Source organism: Elephantulus edwardii, unplaced genomic scaffold, assembly GCF_000299155.1.
Source record: "Elephantulus edwardii isolate Elephantulus edwardi_28Jun2011 unplaced genomic scaffold, EleEdw1.0 scaffold00481, whole genome shotgun sequence".
Classification (NCBI taxonomy): Eukaryota; Metazoa; Chordata; class Mammalia; order Macroscelidea; family Macroscelididae; genus Elephantulus; species Elephantulus edwardii.
Genome location: NW_006400231.1, coordinates 483,039 through 506,049, shown reverse-complemented (window position 1 = coordinate 506,049; position 23,011 = coordinate 483,039). Strand labels below are relative to the sequence as shown.

The 23,011-nt window shown below is 43.0% G+C and overlaps 1 protein-coding gene across 2 annotated transcripts in view; it reads right to left on the bottom strand.

Annotated features, from left to right (window-relative positions):
* The window catches only part of APBA2 (amyloid beta (A4) precursor protein-binding, family A, member 2), a 107,373-nt gene that overhangs the window by 4,906 nt on the left and 79,456 nt on the right, over nucleotides 1-23,011 (bottom strand). For both annotated transcript variants that reach the window (XM_006902975.1, XM_006902976.1), the window contains 4 exons: nucleotides 8,070-8,255; nucleotides 4,189-4,368; nucleotides 2,870-3,082; nucleotides 1,857-1,976 (listed from right to left, as the gene is read on the bottom strand). In XM_006902975.1, the coding sequence (XP_006903037.1) occupies nucleotides 1,857-1,976; nucleotides 2,870-3,082; nucleotides 4,189-4,368; nucleotides 8,070-8,255 (699 nt within the window). The remainder of the gene's footprint in view (nucleotides 1-1,856; nucleotides 1,977-2,869; nucleotides 3,083-4,188; nucleotides 4,369-8,069; nucleotides 8,256-23,011) is intronic.

Sequence of the window (23,011 nt, the reverse complement as noted above, 5' to 3'; positions counted from 1 at the left end):
AGGAGGAGGAGGAGGAGGAGGAGGAGGAGAAGAAGAAGATTCTTTTGGGGTTTGGGAATATGGCCTCTGGCAGAAGTTGTAGGAAGAGAGTAAAAGATGTCATTGTCAGTACTGAAGTACTACTGGAATTGAAAAAAAACAAAAACAACCAAAAACCAAAAACAAACAAAACCAGAAAAAAACACAACCCCCCCAAAACCATTAAGAATAATATTTTTATACTAAAAAAATAATTTAAAAATAATTCCTAGCCTGTCATAAGCACTTACAATGTGGTGGTAGTGATTGTTAAGACAGGAAGTTCCTGGCCAATGAGCACCAGTCTCACTTGGAAAGGTTCTTCTTTGATAATACTCCTAAACCTGGGGCAGCAGCTGCAGACAGACTCTCCCTTCTCCCTTGTCAGAGTCACCTCAAATCCAGACACTCTCAAAAGAAAACCCTTCCCTAGCCCAGGCTGGGATGCCTGGCCTTGTCCAGGACAGTCACCCTCAGTCCTTGCTCCCAAGTCCTCCTCGCTGTCCTGCACACCTTGGTATCCCAGGGAGGAGACAGGAGGTCCAGTCTCTTTTGATGACTGCAAGCTACTGTTACAGGGCTAGGTGTGCAGCCTCTGTTCTCCATCTTCAAGGCCCTTAAGAGACACATCTCACAAGGCAGGACCCTCAGGCTCAAGGACTTCACCTGCAAACCCTTCCAGGGATTGTCGGATGGGCTTTGCAGATCCCAGAAGAAAGCCCCTCGAAGCCCCCACGTGGCACCTTACAGTCCTCACCATGAAGCCCTGCACATAAGCTCTGGATCGATCCATAAGTGAAATCCATAATTTCATCGATGAAAAAGCTGAGACCAGATGACAGTCGCTAGTTAGGTCTATAGCTTCCTTTCTGGCTGAGCTGCTCCTTGTCCACGGCTGTGACCTCACAGACAACCCCCTGCTGACTCTGACATCACCCAGGACTTGGAACCTGTTCTAGTGATAAAATAGCCAGAAAGCTGCTGACACTCCCTTGGCATCCACAGCCAGGCAGAGATCTGGCAATTTGGTCACTGAATTCTCGTTTCCCCAACTTGAGACCCCACAAAATCTTATCTCTGCTTTCCCAAGTCTAGCACACTTTAAACCTATTGAGCAGCCTGTCTACCCTCAACTACAGCTGCCGGCCACTTACCCCAACTCTGCCAAGAGGCCTCTACTCCCCTAATCCCACAGAATCACATTCTTCCTCAGCTGTTTCATATACAGCACTGGCTTTTTAAAATTTAAAATTTCAGCACTGGCTTTTCCCTTCTGCCTGCCATCTGTGGTCATGTCCCCTCCCCTGGGGCATCTGCAGGGAGAGAGACCAAGGCAACTCCTGCAAACCCAGTCAAAACATTGGTGGGGACCATGTCAGGGGACCTGTCACAGACTTGTGGCCACTCTCAGTCTTCATGAAGGCCTCCCATTTGCTCAGTGCCTGGCTCCAGAGAGCAAAGGGCAGGCACTTTACATTGAACAAGGATGGTAAGTGAATAAAGAGGTAAATGAATAATCAAAGGCCTGGGGATTTGCCTGTTGTGGACACAAGACTGGCACTGCTATCAGCTAATGGGCCAACCTACAGTGGCAGTCCTCCAGCTCCACTTGCTAAGATTACCTGTGGCAGGGGCCAAGGCACCCTGGGCAGAACAGGAGGCCACACCCAGGGCTCTCTCTGCCTGGTCAGTGCCCAGGTCAGCCATGGAGCCACTGGAAGCCTTTGTCCTAGCCAGGTGCTGCCCCTGCAGGCAGGGGCTGCACATACAGCTTCCTGTCCCCAGGCCTCAGGTGGTGGAAGTAGCTGAGCTGGGGTGAGAAGACAGGAGAGACTTACTATTCCGTTCTGTACGCTGAAGCCCAACTGGTACTTGAGATCCGGCCTCTTGATCAGGACGGTGGTGACTGGTGGGCAGCTGACGATGTTGAGCTTCACCTGAGTCTGGTTCTTCAGGCCCTGCAAGAGCGCTCAGCTCTGGGGGGAGCCAGGTGCCTAGCTGCAACCTTGTCTGGCACTTGCCGAAGATGAGGCCAGTAGTGGGGCCACCCAGCTAACCTCTTCCGTGTCCAGCCACCAGACTGAGAGTGGGTGAGGCAGCACCACTCTAAGCCTCAATGTCCCCTCTGCCTTTGCCTCCCACCCTAGGTTGCTATGCATCAAAGAGGAAGGGATGTGACCCCTCCCTGTGCTTGCTTCCAAAGCTACAGGGGTGATGTCACCTCACAGGCCCAGTCATAACTCTCAAAGAGGGGGGACTTGACTTGGCAGCAATCAGGGACACCTGAGGGGTTAGGTCCAGGAGAGAAGTCATCAGTGAAAACTGGGTGCAGTTCAGGGACCCTGGGGAATTTTGGCAGCCTAGAGACAGCCTCAGGTCCCAGAAAGGATGCAACTGTCAGCCGATAGTGAGGATGAACTTCTGGGGTCTACATCAGACATGGAGTGGCAGGGGCTGACCTTGCACACCTGTAGTTCAGCTGTGCCCCTCCAGCCAGACACAAGGTCAGATGCCAGGTGGAGCTGCCTGAAGATGGCAGTGGCCCCAAGGGCACACGGGCAGTGAGTGTCACCCAGGAGGGGGAGGTCTGGGTGCAGCCCCTCCTACCCGCTATAAGGTTCTCTGATGTGCTGGGTGGCTCCAAGAGACAGGCTCAGCTGTTCCCTTAAGAACTCACATGGGGCCAAGGAGCCCTGAGGTAAGGACCCTGTCAGTCATTCTGCATCCAGGACAGACAGTCACTTGACACCTGTGGTGGCTGGGCCCTCTCCTCGGTCACCCTGGTTCAGCAAGAGATGAAGCCAGGCTCTCTACCCTCACTCCCAGGTCTGTCTGGATCCCTGGCACTCACCTTGATGATGCCCTGGCAGGTGGCAAGGGGCAGCCCCACCAGGCTGGTACCATTGATGGACATGATCTGGTCCCCGATGCTGAGCTTCCCTGAGCGGGCAGCTGGGCCACCGTTCATCATGTTGGCCAGGATCACCGTGGGTAAGATGGAGCCCCAGCCTGACTCCACGACCACTACTCCTAGGATCTCACCTTTGTGCTTCTCTAGCAGCAGCTGCAAGGGGGCAGTAAATGAGAGGACATCCTTGCTCTGCCCTAGGGGTCAGGGTCAGGAGGGCCTTGGTCCCAGAGTGCAAAGGACAAAACACAGGGGCCCGGGGGAAAAAAGTGCAGGCCCACCTCTGGTCCCATCCTGTCCTCACTTCCAAATCCTCTGACCTTGCCCCATGCTCTACAGCCCAAAGCAGTTCCTCCTGTGCCCCTGACCACACCACTTCTGGGTGCTGCCCAACCGTGCCCATCCTCGTTCATTCCTAGCCACCATCCTTCATTGCTGGCTTTCACCTATCTCTGCCTACAAAGGTGGCTGAAAGCTCATTTCACTGTGGCTACGGTCAGTCAGGGCTCAGAGCTATTGTGCATAGGGTCACTATGAGTCATAAGCAACTCAATAGCACATAACAATAGGGTCATTCATTCGTTCATTCACGAGATCATTTATTCATTCACTTGCTCATTCCTCAGAGTCATTTTCCACTCGTTCCACCACGCAGTCAGGCTTCTCACTGCACCGGCAGTTGGGACATGGAGGCCGTCCCTCCAGGCATTGCTCTGGGAAGCAGAACTTTGCAAAGATCTGAGAAGGCTCTGGAGCTTCAGCAACTTGCTCGGGTGCCCTCTACTGGCAGCTTCCAAACATAGCATCCACACCTTGAGTCTGAAATAAGCCTTCTTAAAGATCACAGCTGTCCTGCGATTTCTCATTATAACAACAGCCACATGAAGGGGCCTATCTTCAAGGTCATAAACTGAGTTTCCATCAACTCCTTTGTTATAGTGTCACCAACTGTCACCCTGTGCACTGCTGTGATGGGGACAGTGAGTTGGTGGTTGTTAGGTGCCTCTGAGTAGGGTACAACTCATAGTGGCCCCATGAACAAGAGATACAAACCCTGTCCTATCCCGTGTCATCCTCATTGGTTCTGACACTCTGGTCTAAACTGATGCCAAGGACCTAGACAGGTCTGCAGATGCTGCCCTCTGGTGGCTAGACAGGAGATGCCTACCACTCCCAGTCAGCAATCTGACCTCTCCAGGCTGAAGCAGGCTGGACAAAACGTTGAGTCTTTTGGGGGGTAGGGGGTAGGGGGCACAGCTCACCTCCTTGCAGTTGTCTGAGTTTGAGAAGTGGATGAGGTCATCGTTGTACATCTCCTGGGTGTTAATGATGTCGCTGTACTCCTTCTGGCTCAGGTCTTCAGGGTTGATGCCGTTGGCCCGCAGGAACTCCTGGTAGGCCACACTGAATGCCTGGCCGATGGACTGGGCAATGAGCTGGGCCTGCAAGGAAAGACAGGCTCCTGGAAACAGCATGGATACACTGGCTCCACTTGACCACCAGAGAAGGAGGGACTACAAAGGGTGGGTGCAAAGGCTGCACCTGTCACTCCAAGAAGCCCAAGAAAAAAAGCACAGGCCAGGTCAAGAAAGCCAGCTTCCACAACATGCCTCTCTGCCAGGGCACTGTGGTGGGCTTCCTGCTGCTACTAGCTAGCAGTGTCTGGTCCCAATTGTCCCCGTCTGAGCTGAGCTGTTCCCAAAGTCCAGGATAAAACCAATCTGGTCTGGGAAAATAACAATTTGCTAAATATCCTTTTTTGTAACTGTCACTAGTTGTTGTTGTTGTAGTTAGGTACTGTCGAATACAACCCATAGCAAACCTATGAACAACAGGTCTGAACACTGTCCTAATCTGTACCATCCTCACACTTCTAGGCACATTCGAGCTCATGAAGGCAGTCACTGTGTGAATTCACCTGGTCAAGGGTCTTCCTCTCCTTTGCCAACCTTCTACCTTTCTGAGCATCATGTCTCTCTCCAAGGAATAGCCCCTCCTACCAACACTCCCAAAGTATGTGAGACAAAGCCTCATCATCTTTGCCTCCAAAGAATACTCCAGCTACATGTTCCCCAAGATATATTTGTTCATTTGGCCATCTATAGGATATTCATTACTCTTCTCTAATGGCACAGCTCAAAGGCATCAATTCTTCTTCTGTCATCCCTGTTCATTGTTCAGCTCTCAGATGCATAGCAAGTGATCAGAAAGATCATGGCCTGAATCAGACAACTTAGTCCTCAAACTGACATCATTACTCCTCAATAATTTGGAATTTTACCAGTGCAACATGTCTCCTAATTTCCTGACTGCTGGGACCAAGGATGTTCATTGTAGATTCAATTAAGATGAAGTTGTTGATAGTTTTAATCTCTTCTCCATCCATTATGATTGCCTATCAGTCCAGAGGTAAGAATCTTTGGTTTTTTGACCATGAGATGCAACCCATACTGAAGGCTGCATTCCTTCTTCTGTAACAAGTGCTTCAAGTCCTCCTCACTTTTCAGCAGGCAAGATTTTGTCATCTGCATAACTCAGGCTATTGGTAAGTCTCCCTCTGATACTAAAGCCACATTCCTCTTCATAGATTCAGCTTCTTGAATAATTTACTCAGCATACAGATTTAATAGGTATGGGGAGTGAACACAACCCTGACATACTCTCAAGGGGTTTTTTTGGGTATTTTTATTTTTTAATTAAATTATTATTTTATACTGGTTTACTTACAAAATTTTTATATAATGTTTTCCATGCTAGATGTTTGCCATTTCCTTTACCCATCCCCAGTGTTCCCTTGCTCTGTTCACATGACAACCTCCTGGTCTAGGTATAGGTTTCACACGAGCACAATTAAATGTTCTGAGATTCCCATTCTTCTCAATGTCATCCACAACTTGGTATGATCCACACAGTCAAATGCCTTTGCATAGTCAATAAAGCACAAACAGACATTCTTCTGGTATTCCTTACTGTTAGCCATCAGGTGCCATGGCCTCTTCTAAATCCTGGTTGAACTTCTGGCAGTTCCCTATCTATGTGCTATTTCAGCTGCTTTTGAATGATCTTCATCAATATTTTCTTTGTATGGGATATTAATGATATTATTCAATAATTTCCACATCCTATTGGATGATCTTTCTTGGGAATGAGAAATGTCACTGGTAGCAGTATTTTTTGGTCACTGATCTTAGTCCAAAAATGGGCTTTGAGTCTTGTTCTTCAGGACGGCCTACCTAGTAAGTATTTCTCTGGGAGTGGCAGAAGCCATTACTAGCTGGAGAGGCAGTGTGCTCGCTGGCTGGCCTTTAGCATTTGCCCTCCTGCCTCCTGTTGCCCTGAATATGGAAGCCCTCTAAGCCATCTCCAGTCAAGAGTCGCTATAAGGATGCAAAGGAGCAGGAGGAGTGCCTAGGTCCCCATAAACAGCTACCATTTCCACACAGTTTGACAAAAGAGAAGTCTGATTCATGCAGCACATAGATCCTAGTACTCTGTGGACTGATTTGACCTCAGCAGCGCCCTCGTGTGTGCTATGGTCAGGGAACAACAGCATTGTGAGGCCTCCATGTCTCTGTTTATACTACTGGGGCATAGCTCTCATGAAATCATAATATTCAGCGCTCTGCCCTAGGAAGGAAGGATTCAATGATCACTGGTCATGTGCATACAAACAGAACCCCAGAGCCAACACAAGACCTTGAGTATAGGGTTGTCCTTGTTCTCCCTCTTAATACGTTGGGAAAAATTCTCCCACAGGGCTCTTGTGCCCAGTCTTCATTCTGGAGGTATGGCCTTTGGAAAGCAGGCACCAGGGAGCACTGGAAGAGACACAGGGTTGGGGCCACTGGTTTGCTTGTTTAGGGTCTCACACATACTTAGTTGTTTATGTGACCACACTGAAGATGGATCTAAAGAAATGAAGGTTAGTACCTGGACACAGGGTTACAGCATTTCTACTGCTCAATCAGTTGTCATGTGCAAGAAGCTCTGCTGGCTCAGATAAGCCTGCCTACCTGCTTCTCTTGAGGCTTTCCCCAGTACCTCTCCTAGGAGTTCCTGTTACTCCAAAATTTCACATGTAACTACCACTTTGCACCCCAGTACTGGCTGGGGAACTTCTCAGAGGCCACAGGTTTTGGTTAAAGGCACCTCTGAGAACTGTAGGAATGCAAATGCCAAAGATAAGACTGCCGGGGATTGTCCCAGGGACTGGAGCATGCCCAAAGATTCAGGTACACTACACTGTGGATAGATGTGTCCCCTCAGCTACACTCAGGCCTCCCAAGATGCCATGAGGAGCTGTGAAATGGTAGAAAGAACACGCACCCATCCATGCTTCTACAGTTAGATCTCCTCCCACTTAATGCCACTGCTTCAAAGCACTTCGAGTTGAGTTCAGCTTGTTAGGAGATGACATCCCCGATGACATCCTGTCAAGCTTCGTGTTAGAGAGAATAGGTCTCTAAGCCTTAGTTCACAGTCATGGAAAAAGAGAGACCTTTTCCAGCCAAGTTTCTGGGTTGTCTTCAAATTCTTACCTAAACAAGAATGCCCTTGCTAGATATCCATGGGGAATACATTTTACAAATTCTCTTCTGGAAACAGCAATGAGAAAGGCATAATAACTTCTTTCCTGTAGTCATCTGAAAAGAGCTGCTTATAGGGTGCTTCTGAGAGAGCTTGAGGCAGCTTGCCCTCCACAACTCCCCTCCTCAGTCCCTGCCCTCAGCCTCTTCCTGTCACAGGCCCATGAAGATGCTTTCATCCCACTCAAGGGCGGAACCACATGTTCCAACCTCTTAGCAAGTATCTGAAACTTCAGATTTGCTGGTTGCTTTGTCATTAAGTGAAACATCCCGTGTGAAAAGAGAACTAAGACCTTCTCTGGTACAAGGTGCCTGCCGAGGTACCCAGGATGTGAAAATATATGTGTCCTAACAGCTGAAAAGCTACATGAGGATTATTTTCTTTTAGGAGGAGATAGGTTTTCTGTAAAAGAACCCCATCAACTGGAAGGACACAGTTAATCAAACTCAGTTTATAAACACCCTGCAGAACATGTGAGCATGAAAACTGCACGCACCATTCTCTGTAAATGAAGAGTATTCCAGAGAATTCCCACCACCATCCAATGTGTACTTACATCTTCTGATTCAAACACATGGCAGATCATCTTGTACTGCTTCTTCCCCTCCTGGGCCCCGGGGGTGGTCTCGATGCAGTCCTGTGATGCTGAGCGAGGCATGCGGCGCCGCGCCATCAACACCACGATGTTCCCAATGTCAGCGATGTAAGAAATGGTACGCAAGGCATGGTCCATCATGGTTTCCTGAGGGAGGGCAAGGAGGGGGTCTAAGGATTTGCCAGACCTAGGTTTCTCAGCCTCAGCACCACTGACATTTGTGTAGGATCATCCTCTATGGTGGAGATGTCCTTACACCACAGCTCTGTTTACCCCCTGGATGTCAGTAGTGTCCGCTCACCTAGGCTGTGCCAACTACATGGGTTCTGGAAGGCAGAATCATTTCACTGTTCCATGCTAGTCCACTCTGAGTGTGAGGGTGATGCTCAAGTGGAATGTACCTTCACTTTATCCCCAACTTCCAAAATGGAACTTCACCAACACTACTGTAGATAAAGGGCTTCCAGCCCTCATGAAGGAAGAGCTGGACATTGCCATCGTGGGGAGCCCTCTTCATTTTTATAACACCCTGTGAGCCGAGCATTCACACAGCCCACCTGAAATGTCTGGTTGAGTTGTCCAAAAGTGTAGGTCAACCTTGTCCATGGAACGGGCTTTCTGCAGCTGGGCCCCCGTCAAACAGCACAAGGTAGCATGTCTGACCTTGACTAGCCATCTCCACATCCCTTGGACCTATGGCAGGTTCCTCCTAATGGTTTTTGTCATCTGACAGGAATCTCCACAGAGCACCTTCCTGCATCCCCACCTAGCAAGGCTGCATATAAAGGCCTCAATCACTTGGTCTTTTATGCCTTTCTTCTTCTTCCACAAAAGGAAACAGGGTGCTCCTGCAATTTCCAAAGCACCTTCTTCTATCACTGAATCCAGTTTTGTAGTAAGTACAGCCCAGGCTCCGAGACTGGTTTATAAGAGTGAGGGACACAGAACAGAACATGGTGAGGATCAGTTTTCAGCATCCACTGATAATGTCTGATCTTTGTCAGATATGGCTGAATCACAGACACCTGAAATGTGCCTCGCTGTATCTCTCATCTTATGCTAATGGCAGAGCCACCTTCCTCACAGACACAGAGAGCACCAACTTTGCTACAAAATAGACCAGTGCCAGCTGATTCTCATCCCCTGACAGACTCTTGGTTCTGCAGAGAATCACTCAGATGTGGGAAGTCCTGTCCAGGGCAGGACAGGGGCTATGTGGAGGCCGTGAACCCCAAGGGCATGCTTGTAGGTACCATGAGGCCCTGGGTCGGGGGGTATCTGATTCTCTCAATGTCTGCCCACCGGAAATCTGGGAACATCATTTTCCATCACAAATTCAAATACTTAGCAATGTGTTGTCAGAAAATCTGTTGACAATTGCTAAAAACACTGAGGTTTTCTATCCTGTGGCTGGCACATTCCTGGGGTCTACAGCAGGACCTGCAGCACCATGCCTGAGGCTGGATTTGGGCAGGTACAGAGTGCAACAGCAGAGGCAGCAGCAGAGCAAAGCAGGAGGAAGCAGAGGCCTGGGTTCTCAAGGATCATGGCCTCAGAGGGAATGGAAAGATGGCCCCAGACTTGTGGCAGAGACAGCATTGAGAACCAAGGTGGAGTATGCAAGGGTCAACAGACACAACTATCAAATGACGACCCTGTGCCTGCCCTGGTGGCTGTCCACCACCTCACCTGGCATGTGGGTAGAGGACACCAGGCACCTTTACCAGGGGTGTCTGTGTCTTGTTATGTGAACTATTTGGTCCTCCCAGTGCAGTGGAAAGCTCAACTTCACTTAAAAAAAAAAGAAAGGAAGAAAGAAAAGAAAACAAAGACTCAAGGCCTGTTCCTTCAACATGATCATCTGTCAGGTCCTCTAGCCATGCTCAGAAACCAAAGCCACAGAAGGGCAGAACTCTGGGTCCCTGAGGGCCTGCCCTTCATAGGAGTTGGCAGGGGTTGATCCTTACCCCCATTTTATTTTTGTTTGGTTTTGTTTTTGAAACATTTCTCATCCTTTTGTAGAACGAATGGTTTACATGTTCAGTAATTTCTGTATTCCTCTACTCAATCTTGGCTGCCACCAGCAGACAGACAGAAAGCATGAGGAACCTTATTACTGAATCTGTGACAGAAACTCCAAAAACAGACAGTAACTGCTCTTACTCCCTTTTTAAAAAGTAAATGGGATTCAGAAATGTTCAGGTCAGAAACGCTCAGGAACTTGTTTAAGGTCACAGTCAGTAGTGATAGAGTCATGTCTCTAGCTGCAGCCCAGAACTCCCAAGCCTGAGGTGGCAGGTCATGCTATATGTTCCAGGGTTGGTGTTCTGAGGGGAGGAGGCAGCCTCAAGCCTGCATCACTTAACTAGACAGCCTGCTTTCAGGAGTGCAGACTGTGGACAATATGGGCTGTGCAGAAAAAGCCAACCCCCGAATTCCTTCTGGGAATCTAGAATTGGGTTGTATGCTAAACAGAGGCTGTTTATATGACTGTTATATACTGTTGTAGGGAGCTCTGGTGGCCCAAGTAGCAAGAGGTGTGCTGTAATCCTGAAGGTATGTGGTTTGAGACCACCAGCTGCTCTGTGGGAGAAGGATGAGCAATATCCTTTCGTATGATTAACTGGCTCTGAATACCTGCCAGAGGGTCAGCTCTGGGTCAGTTCTGACTCTACAGTACACAACAACATATTGTTGAGTCAGAACCTACCCAGAGCTGACCCTCCAGTCAGGTTTCAGAGGTATTAAATTATACATGGGGGAAGACTGCTCACTTTTCTCTCATGGAACAGCTAATGGATTTGGGTTGGTAGTACAACCCCTTTCCCAGTAGTCTACCAGAGCTCTCTAGGCCTAAATAAGAATTTTTTAAATTGATATTTTAATGAAAGTTTATAAAGAACTTGGATTTCCATTCATTCACTGTTGCACATTTTCTTCCTTTTTCCTCCTCCCCAGTTCACTTTTTTCTTTGGGAACAAAGTTCTTTCATTGTTACACAGCACTCCCCCCCCACCCCGCCCTGCTCCAGACCACTTTACTATGCAGCTCAATTATGGACTCTTGTCATGCCAATAATACCTAATCATATATTCGTTTTGTACAGTTCTCTCCCTCGTCTCAAAGCCATGTACATTATTTATGCCCTCTTTCCTTAGTTTTCCCCGACCCCCATGACACTCCTGTTTTATAACAGTGGTATTATGCTGTATTTGTCTTTTTGTGACTGAGATCTTTCAATCAGAATAATGCCTTCCATGGTCACCCATTCTGTATAATAGTTCATGAGTTGTTTTTCAGTGCTGCATAATGTTCCATTGTGTGAATATACCACAGCTTCTCTATCCATTCGTTTGTTATTTTTTTTTAACACGTTGCCACAAATGATGGCAATACATTGAAAAAAAAAGTGTTTCTAAGCATGATCATCAATTAAAAGTGTGTGACAACGTGTTAATGGGTTTTTAACAAGCTTCCCTGGTGGACATCATTTCACATATATTGCTAGAATTTGTTGCTGGGGAATGCTAGGTTCTTTGAGAGTCAACTAGGGGAGCTCCCTTGAAAGCTGGTCCTGGGTTTCCTCAGCCTTTGTCCCACACTTCTTTCCCTTTGCTGCTTTTGATTTGTCCTTTGACTATGGTAACTACAGCATGGGGATGGTCGAGTGCTGAGTCCTAGTTCATCCTTAAGCTTCAGATGGTCTTGGGGGCCCCTTACAGGTAGGTAAATGAGTGGTAAGAGTAGAAAGTTAGGAAACGTTCTGACTAGATAGTTCACAAAAGATCAGGCAAAAATCCAAATCACAAGCCAGATGCCTGACCGCTGACTCGAAGGTAACTTCTTAAGTTCTGACCAAGAACCATCCAGGTGAGGAGAAGGAAGGCTGTACAAATATAAGTGGTACAAGTCCTTGAAGAGCGGTATAAGCTTGGACAGAGGGCAGATACATGAGGGGACAGATGTCCCATGAGACTCAAGTGTGGAACAAACAAACAACAGGATAGAGGTATTAGGATAGAGGTGGGCAGAGTCAGAAACTCCTAACAGGTATCAGACCAGTGTGGTGACCATAACTGTCTACCAAAAAATAGTTCCCTTGGGGATGATCAGAGAACAGATACAGCATAGTCTAAGAGTCTCTACTATTAGAGAAAGAGTCAGGGATCTCCCACACCACCCCAAGATATGTCCTGCCCACTATCTTCTGATTGAGTTCTAGTGGACCCAGGATTCATTGCCCTGGTGTTCTCCCAGTAGGCCAGAGTTCAGAGCATCATATGCATTGTAGGACAGGGAAAAGAGGAAAATATGTACCCTATGATCAGGATATGCCTGAGACTAGGAATGGTAGGGGAGGAACTGTAGTTCAAGTCTTCAAGAGTGGTTACAAAGTAAAACTCACAATTTTAACACACACATAATAAAAAATATATGTACATATAGACAAAAAAAATTTTAACAAGCAAATGACATCCCCAAAAAAACAGGAGTGGCAAAACAAATCTCTGTGAAAATAGACTTCAGGATGAAAACCATCATAAAAGATAAAGAAGATATAGAAGTATCTCAGCCACAAAAGGACAAATACTACATGGTGCCACTGTTGTAAAACAGGAACAACATCGGGGTTGGGGGGAGACTGAGAAATATGCGTTCAATAATGTATACTGCATTGAAACAGATGAGGGAGAAAACTGTTTAAAAGGAATATGTGATTAGGAATTTTTGTCATGACAGAGTCCAGAGCAAAGGCTGCATAGTGGAGTGGACCTGGGGGGAGGGATTGTAAAACAATGAAAGAATTTTTCTTTTACTTTTCCAAGAGGGTAGTGTACTGGGGGGAGAGTTGGGAGGGGAGAAAAGTGCAACAGTGAATGAATGGAAATCCAAAGTCTCTATAAATTTTCATTGAAATCCATGATAAATTTTTTTAAAAGGAGGGGGTAGAAATGCTAAAAGAAGAAAAATAAAGAAGGGCACTATATAATGATGAAAGGCACAAAAGAACAAGAAGATATAATGTTGGTCAATATCTATGCACAAAATGATAGGCCTGAACAATCCATAAAATGATGTTTAAAAGAACTGAAGAAAAAAAAAATAGTACCACAGTAGTGGTAAGAGAATTTAATATATTGCTGTCTCCAAAAGATAGGTAAACTCAAAAGAAACATAACAAAGATGAACATGATCCAAACTATACCATCAACCAGTTTGACTTGTGGATATACTGAGTGCACAGCATCTAACTAATAGTCAATTTACTTTCTTCTCAAGTACACAGGGTACATGTTCCAGAATGGACATGAAACAAGCCTCAACAAATTAAAAAACATTGAAATAATACAAAGTATCTTTTCAGACCACAATGTCAAAAACTAGAAATTAATGAGAGGATAAAGCTTATACAATCACCAATGTGGATAACACCTGATAGAACATGATTGGGTTATAAAAGAAATGAAAAACTAAATTAAAATATTCCTCAAAACAAATGATAATGAAAATACAACATACCAAAACCTCTGGGATGCAGCTAAGACAGTCATTACAAGGGACTTCAAAGCAATAGGTAAACACATAAGAAAGGAAGAAAGAAGCACAATTAATGACCTAACTCAACACCTCCACAAAACAGAAAAAGAACAAAATTTAAGAAACAAAATTTTTAAAAATTTAACCTGACAGCCTCTAGAAGAAAGGGAATTATTAGGACAGGAGCTGAAATCAGTGAGACAGAAAACAGAAAAACACTTGAAGCAAACACCAGGAGAACATGACCAGGAGCTGGTTCTCTGGAAGTATTAATAAAATTGACAAACCATTCGCAACCTCGACAAAATAAAAGAGAAGACACAAGTAACTAGAATTTAAAAAAAAGATAGAGGTGACATCACAACAGAACCATATAAAATTAAATTGATAGTATCAGAAAATTATGAAAAGCCATACTCTATAAATTTGAAAACCTAGAAGAAATGGACAAATTCCTTGAAACTCATACTCTACCCAGAATGACAGGTAAATGTAGAACACTTGAACAGACCCATCACAAAAGAAGAAATTGAGCAGGTCATAAAAAGACCCCTACGCCCAAAAAAGTCCTGGACCAGATGGCTTCACACCAAATACTACTTAAGTTATTTTAAAAAGTAGAAAAATAAAGAACACTTGCAAAGTCTTCTATGAATCTGGAATAACCCTAATACCAAAACCAGGCTAAGAAAAATGGAAACTACCAAGCAATACCACTCATGAACACAAATGCAAAAATCCTTAATAAAATACTGGCTTATAAAGTCCAACAGTTTATAAAAAAGATTATTCATCATACCACATGAGATTCATAATGCATATGCAAAGATGGTTCAATATAATAAAAACAATCAATGTAATTCATCGTAGTAACAAAGCAAGGAACAAGAACCACCTATAAATTGATGTAGAAAAGGCCTTCAACAAAATCCAACACCTCTTCCTGATCAAAACACTCAGCAAAATAGGAATACAATGGAATTTCCTCAACAGAGTGAAAAATATATATGTAAAACCAAGAGCCAATATTATTATCAACAGAGAAAGACTAAAGGTATTCTCCTTGTGAACAGGGACTAGACAAGGATGCCCACTCTCACCACTCTCAATAATATTCAATATTGTATTGGAAGTACTTGCTTGGGCAATTAAAATAAGAGAAAGAAAAAAGTGGCACCCAGATCAGCAAACAGGTGAGAAAATGGTTGCTATATACAGATGATATGATAGTGCACACAAAAAACCCTAAGGACTGAACAATAAAACTGTAAGACCTAGTAGACCAATTTAGTAGAGTGGCAAGATGAAAGATCAAGATACAAAATTTAGTGGGATTCCTCTATAGTAACATAGAATACATAGATAAGGAACTTAAGAAAGAAATACCACTTAAGTAGTCAACCAAAAACAGGGACTAAACCTAACTAGAGACAGAAAATACTTTTATAAAGAAAACTACAATATATTATTGTGAGAAACAATGACCTAAAAGAATGGAAAAATGTTCCCTGTTCATGGATAGGAAGACTCAAAATAGTGAAAATGACTGTCCTACCAAAAGCAATCTACATGTTTAACACAATCCCAATACAAAATATCAAATTCATTATTCAAAGTGATAGAAATGGCAATTGGTAAGTTTATTTGGAAAGGAAAGAGACCATGATTAAACAACGAACTTCTGAAAAACAAAAATAAAGTGGAAGGCACAGGAGGAGGGATTTGATCTCAAAACCTACTTGTTGTTGTTATACCTACTTGTTGTTGTTATGTAGTGACCCTATGTACAGCAGCTCTGAACCCTGCTCTGCCCTAAGCCAGTCTCACTAATTCTGACACATCAGTCCCCATAGCTCCAGTTACTATATCAATCCATTTCATCTGGGGTCTTCCTCTTCTTCCCTGTCCACTCACCCTTCCAAGTATGATGTCCTCCTCCAAGGACCACATGCCCAAAGTATGTGAGACAGAGATTCAAAATCCTAGCCTCTAAGGAGAGACTTTGTTTCACCCTCTCTAAGACAGATACAAAACCTATTGCACAGCTGTAATTACCAAAACAGCATGATACTGGTACAATGACAGACACACAGAATAATGGAACAGAATCAAGAACTCAAAAATGCTTGAAAGGGTGGAAGGACAACACAAGAGAAGACCCTAGATGAGATGGATTGATTCAGTGACTAAAGTAATTGAGATATGTATGTCAGAGACAATGAAATTGGCTCAAGATAGAGCAGGGTTCAGAGCTGCTGTACATAAGGTTGCTATGAGTTGGAGTTGACTCAACAACAATAACAACAACAACAATAATATATGGTCAATTTGTATTTGAAAAGGAAACAAAACCTATCAAATGGAGAAAGAACAACTTCTTCAACAAATGGTGCTTGTAAAACTTGAATGCTATCTGCAGAAAGCTGAAGCAGGTTCCATATCTCACATTACACACACACACACACACACACACACACACACACACTCAACTCAACGTGGATTAGAGACCTAGAGGTAAAGCTCTAAACCATAAAGATCATAAGAGACAAAATGAGACCATACTTAAAAGGCCTATGCCATGGTATAAACAGGCTGGCAAATACAGCAAGAAATATGCAACCAGGAGAGGATAACATCAGTGAAAGGGACCTTCTAAAGATTAAGTCCCTATTGTTTATTATATGTCATCAAGTTGCTTTTGACTTATAATGACCCCATGTACTATAGCTCTAAACCTTGCCCTATCACGAGCCAATTTCACTGACTCTGCTGGAAACAAGTCCCTGTGTAGGGTGAAAAGAAAATCTACTGCCTGGGAAAAAAATACTTGGCAATGACATCTCAGACAAGGGTCTCATGATGAAAGTTTACAGAATACTATAGGGCCTCCACAAGAAAGACTGATAACCCAATTGGAAAATTGGCAAAAGTCACGGAAAGACATTTGGATGACAAACAGACAAATGAAGAAATGCCCAAAATTACTTGTAATCAGAGAGATGTAAATCAAAACCACACAACATACCATGTCGCTCAGTAGCGGTAGCTACATTAATAGAACAATAAGCAATAAGTATTGGAGAGAATGTAGAGGGATTGTAATAGTCATACACTGTTGGTGGGATTATAAAATGATATAAGATTCTGGGAGGCAGTTTGGCATTTCTTCAGAAAGCTGAACAAAGAAATCTCATTTTACCCAGCCATTCCCCTGCTAGGAATACACCTCAGAGAAATTAGAACTGAGAAACAAATGGAGATTTGTACATCACAATGTTATCCACAATCACAAGAACATAAAAACAGTCCAAATGTCCATCAACAAACAAACTGACTAAAATTGTGGCATATTCCCACAATGGAAAACTATGCAGCACTCAGAAGTAACAATTTTGGAAAATACTACACAGCATGGGAGATACTGGAGAACACTATGCTGAGAAAACTAACTCAAGTCTCATAAAGACAAATACTGTGTAAGACCATTATTGTAAAAATAGAAGGATAACTAGTAAGATGTGTATGAAAGTCCAAGGGGGGAAAGGAGAAGAAGCTGGGGGCTGAAGGTGGGATGGGAGTAATCACAGGGTCAGAGAGTTGGGTAGGCAGAGAAAGGGGGTGAAAGAATTAGGACATATTCAATGGGAACTTGAAAAGATGGAGTATTTGTGGGCATAGTTCAATGATGATTACTTTTATAAAACACTATGTATGGGAATGATTGTATGAAACACAATGTGAATGAAGCAATGTGTAAAACATAATCCACTATTTGGAATATACCCTGAGAAAATGAGAACTGAGGCACAAATGGAGATTTGTACACCAGTGTTCATAGCAGCAGTATTCACAATTGCAAGAACATGGAAACAGCCCAAATGTCCAACCACAAATGAATGGCTTGAGAAAGTATGGTACATTCACACAATGGAATACTATGCAGCATGCAGGAGCAATAATTTTGTAAATACCTAACTTGAGAGGGACTGGAGAGCATTAGACTGAGTGAACTAACTCAGTCCCAGAAGGATAAATATTGTATAAAACCATTATTGTAGAATGAGTATAACGATGCAGGAGAGGTGGGAGAGGTTGGAAGCAGAGGGATGAGAATGTCCAAGGGGAGGAGATATTAATCATCAGTTTATACAATTTGATGGAGGTAGGGAGAGGGAAATTGAAAGAATTTGTTCTTGAAGACAATGTATTTAAATGTATTTGAATTTTGTAAATAAACTAGCAGAAAATTAAAGAAAAAACAATGTATATCACTTTTGCATACAAACTAATTTAAAAAATAATATCAATTCATAGAATGGGAATTCCAGAACATTTGTTTACATGTCAGCTGAACCTGAATGTAGATAAGAAATAGTTCTTTGAACCAAACAGGAAGACATTTCATGGTGTAAAATCAAGAAAAGTATGCATCAAGGCTGTATCCTTTTATTATTCTTATTCATTCTGTATGCTGAGCAAGTAACCCAAGAAACTGGACTATATAAGTCTCATCAATAACTTGAAATATGTAGCTGGAACCACTTTATTTGCTGAGAGTGAAGAGGACTGGAAGCATGTTCTGATGAAGGCTATAGCTTTCAGAATATACAGTATATTGATCTTTCACTGAAATTTTAATTATAACACTATAAAAAACGTAAATCTATAATCTTCAGTATGTATTATTCCTTCACAATTGGACAAATAAGCAACATCATGATAAATGGGAGAAAAGACTGAAGTTATCAAAGATAAAATTTACTGAGGTCCATAAGCAAAGCCCATGGAAATAGCAATCAAGACATCAAAGGACACATTGCACTGAATAAATCTGCTGCAAAATATCTGACTAAAGGAGGATAAAAATGAGCCTACACTAAGCCATGATTTTTTTGTTTCCTTTTTATAGTTATTTGACTGCAAGTTTATAATGTACATTGGTTTTCATTTTTCAATTACTCATGAATATTTTGTTCCATAGCATTAATTATGTATAATACACACAAAGTCTGATCATAAAAAGAAAACCAAAACCCCCAAATACAAAACCTATTACACAGCTATAGTAATCAGAACAGTATGATAATGGTACAATTTTATTAATTACTTCTTGCTCAGGTCCATAATCAAATCCTCTTGGCACCAGTAGTCAGAAATCAAAGATGAGTTACTCAGGGAAAGTTGGCTATCAGGGATCTCTCCAGAATTCTAAAGAGCAATGATGCTAGTCAAGAGATTCAATTACTTGCTATGCATCTGAAAGCTGGACAATAAATAAGGCTGAAGAAGAAGAATCAATGCCCTTGAGTTGTGGTCAAGAAGAGTATTGAATGTACCATGAACTGCCAACAGAACAAACAGGTCTGCTCTGGAGAGGGTGAAGCCCGGTTGCTTCTTAAAGGCAAGGATTGTGAAGCTCTGTCTCATATACTTGGGTCATGCTGCCAGGATGGAGTCCTCCTTGGACAAAGACATCAAAACTGGAACGGTGGAGGGTGAGTGAAGGAAAGTAAGATTCTAGGTTGTTGGAGACCACCACAGAGGGAACTTGTGTACTAAGATTTAGACTTGCACCACCATCACAGTAAAATGTCAGGCCACTCAGACACGATAAGTAAGAACTCAGCAAACAGAGGAATAGCTAACATGACCAAGTAAATATCTTTACACATAATGTTCCCTGATCTGATAACAAAACAAGTCAGCAGAACTGTGGTGCTTGTTTATAAACTAAAAAAACAGAGCTAATTATCTTTACTTGCTCTTTGAGAAGGCAAATAAATATGAAGGGCTAAAGGAAATTTGGACTCTTCTTTAGGAGTTGAGTCCACTGACCATCTTCTTAAAGATTAATCTGTGTCTGAGTTTCCTTTCAATTGTTGAAAGTACCTTTAAAGTACCCTGGTGCTCTGCGAGCCAGATCTCCCAATGGATGAGATGGATTGATACAGTGACTGTAGCAATGGGGGCAGGTGTGTAAGAGACAGTGACAGTATCAAGTTCAGAACAGGCCAGGTTCAGAGCTCTTGTAGCTATGAGTCATAGTTAATTTAGTAGCACACAACAATAACAACATTGGTATAATGGCAGACACACAGACCAATGGAATAGAATCGAGACCCCAGAAATCATCCTGTCTACCTATCTGGTGGCCTAGTGGTTAAGAAGCTACACTGCAATCCTGAAAGCAAGTGGTTCAAATCTGCTGCTCCATGTGAGAAGGATGAGCAATCTCCTCCCAAGTGGTTAAATTGCCTCTGAAAATCTGCTGGAGGGTCAGCGATGGGTCAGTTCTGACTCAACAGAACACAAACAACAACTACCTATGGTCAATAAGTATTTGACAAGGAAACAAAACCTATCAAAAGGGGAAATGACAACCTCTTCAATAAATGGTGTTGGTAAAACTGGACATCTACTTGCAGAAAACGGAAACAGGTTCTGTACCTCACACCATGCACAAAAAATAAACTCAAGGTGGATCACAGACCTAGAAATAAAACGCCAAACCATAGGATCATAAGAGACAAAATGAAACCAACCTTTGAAATGCAAGCTTATGGTTTAAATTGTTGTTATGTGCTATTGAGTCACCTGAGACTCAATAGCGACCTTATGCACAATAGCTCTGAACCTGTGCTTTCCTGAGCCAGTCTCACTATCTCTGACACTCCTAACTCCATTTCTCCATGACTGTGTCAATCCTTCTCCTCCAGGGTCTTCCTCTCTTGCATGGGTCTCTCGTGGCAACATGCCCAACTATGTGAAATGGAGCTTCAAAATTCTTGCCTCCAAAGAGCAACTTTGTTTCACCATCTCCAGGACAAAGCTGTTTGCTCTCTTGGTAGCCTACGGACTGTTCAATACTTTTCTCCACACCACAACTAAAAAGCATTACTTTTTCTTCTGTTATCCTACTGTCCAGCTCTCTGATGCATAGCAAGCAAAAAAGAACATGGCAAAGAAGAGGCACTTCTTAGTCTCCAGACTGACATCTTTGGCACCTTTAGCTTCTTTAGCTGAAAAAAACTCTCATTTTTTTACACTCTTTGGCATTCTGAAGAGGTCCCTGACTACAAATTTTTCCAATCTGATTTGTTTTTTTATTTTCTTAGTGTTGGTGCCAAGAATGTTGATTGTGGAACCAAGCAAGATAAACTGAAACAATCTCAGGATGAGCAATCTCCTCCCAAGTGGTTAAATTGCCTCTGAAAATCTGCTGGAGGGTCAGCGATGGGTCAGTTCTGACTCAACAGCATACAACAACAACTACCTAGGGTCAATAAGTATTTGACAAGGAAACAAAACCTATCAAAAGGGGAAATGACAACCTCTTCAATAAATGGTGTTGGTAAAATTGGACATCTACTTGCAGAAAACTGAAACAGGTTCTGTACCTCACACCATGCACAAAAATAAACTCAAGGTGGATCACAGACCTAGAAATAAAACGCCAAACCATAGGATCATAAGATACATGGTGCTACCAACTGGTCTAGTGGTGAGAATCCTTTTATTTTTAATGTTGAGCTTTAATACATATTGAAGACTAAAGTACTTGATCTTCTGAAGCAAGCGCTTCAGGTCCTCCTCAGTTTTGACAAGAAATGGTGTGTCATCTGCATAACGCAGGTTGTTGATGAGTCTTCCTCCCATCCTCATATCACAGTCCTCCTTCATAAAGTCCAAACTCCCAGATAATTTGTTCTGCATAAAGACTGAAAAGGTATGGAGATACGATGCATCTCTGGCACACTCCTTTCCTAAATTTTAACCATGTTGTGTTTCCTGGCTCTGTTCTGACAACTGATTCCTGGTCCAAGTAAAAACTTCGCATATGCACAAGTAGGTGTTCTAGGATTCTTATTCTTCTCAAGGTTAGCCATAATTAATTGTGATCCACCTTTGCATAATCAATAAAATACAGTTAAGACATTCTTCTGGTACTCTCTGCTTTCAGTCAAGATCCATCTGATATTGGCTATGATGTCCTTAGTGCCATGGCCTCTTCTAAAATCAGTTTGTATTTTTAGTAGTTCTCTGTTGATGTATGGTTCCAGGAGTCTTTTTAAAAATAATGTTCAACAAGATTTTGCTTGTTTTGGACAGCTTTTTTTTGAGGGGGGCAGGGAATGGGAATTAATATGGCTCTCTTTCAGTCCACTGGCCAAGTAGTTGTCCTCTAGATCTCTTGGCACAAACTGGTGAGCACAACATGGTATAAAAGGGCTTGCAAATATAGCCAGAAATGCACAACCAGGAGAAGGTAAAATCAAGTCAATGTACAAGAATGAAACAATGTAGATTAATAACTATGTCCAAATCAATAAAACATGGAGAAGGAAATAAAAAATATCTATGCTATAAATGAATCATCTATTTCTTTGGCTCTGGTTGTTGGTGCATATATCTGAATGATGGTGGTGTTCACTGGACTTCCTTGTAAGCGTATGGATATAATTCTATCACTCACAATGTTGCACTTCAAGATGGATCTAGGAATATCTTTTTTAACTATGAAAGCAACTCCATTTTTCCTCACCTTTTTGTCTCCAGAATAATAATATGATCATCTGACTCGAAATGCCCCATGCCAGTCCATCTCATCTCTCCAATGCCTAGTATGTCAATATTTATGCATTCCATTTCTCTCTTAACAATTTCTAATTTTCCTACATTCATGGTTCTCACGTTCCATGTTCCAATTATTAGTGTCTGCTTACAACTGTTCCTCTTCCTTTGTATTTCCATGCTTGAAAGTTCTACCTAGGTTGCCCTTTCTGTTCGTCTATGTTTCTACCAACTCTTACAAGCAGAGATAGATCGAACATGCAATCAAAATGCATTGATAATAATGGGCGACTGGAACGCAAAAGTTGGGAACAGGGAAGAAGAATCAGTAGTTGGAAAATATGGACTTGGTGACAGAAATGAAGCTGGAGATAGAATGATTGAATTTTGCACAATCAATGACTTATTCATTGCAAATACGTTTTTAAAGAGACATAAACATAGATTATACACATAGATTTAACCTGACGGTATGCATAGGAATCAGATCGATTACATCTGTGGAAGGAACCACTGGAGAAGCTCAATATCAGCTGTGAAAACTAGGCCAGGGAAGGATTGTAGAACAGACCACCAACTACTCATATGCAAGTTCAAGCTGAAGCTGAGGAAAATTAAACCAAATCCACAGGAGCCAAAATATGACTTTGATTCATCCCACCTGAATTTCAGAATCATCTCAGGAACAGGTTTGAGGCTTTGAACACTAATGAGCGAAGACCAGATGAGTTGTGGGAGGATGTCAAAGGTATCATCCAGGAAGAGTACAGAGGATCATTGCAAAGACAGAAAAG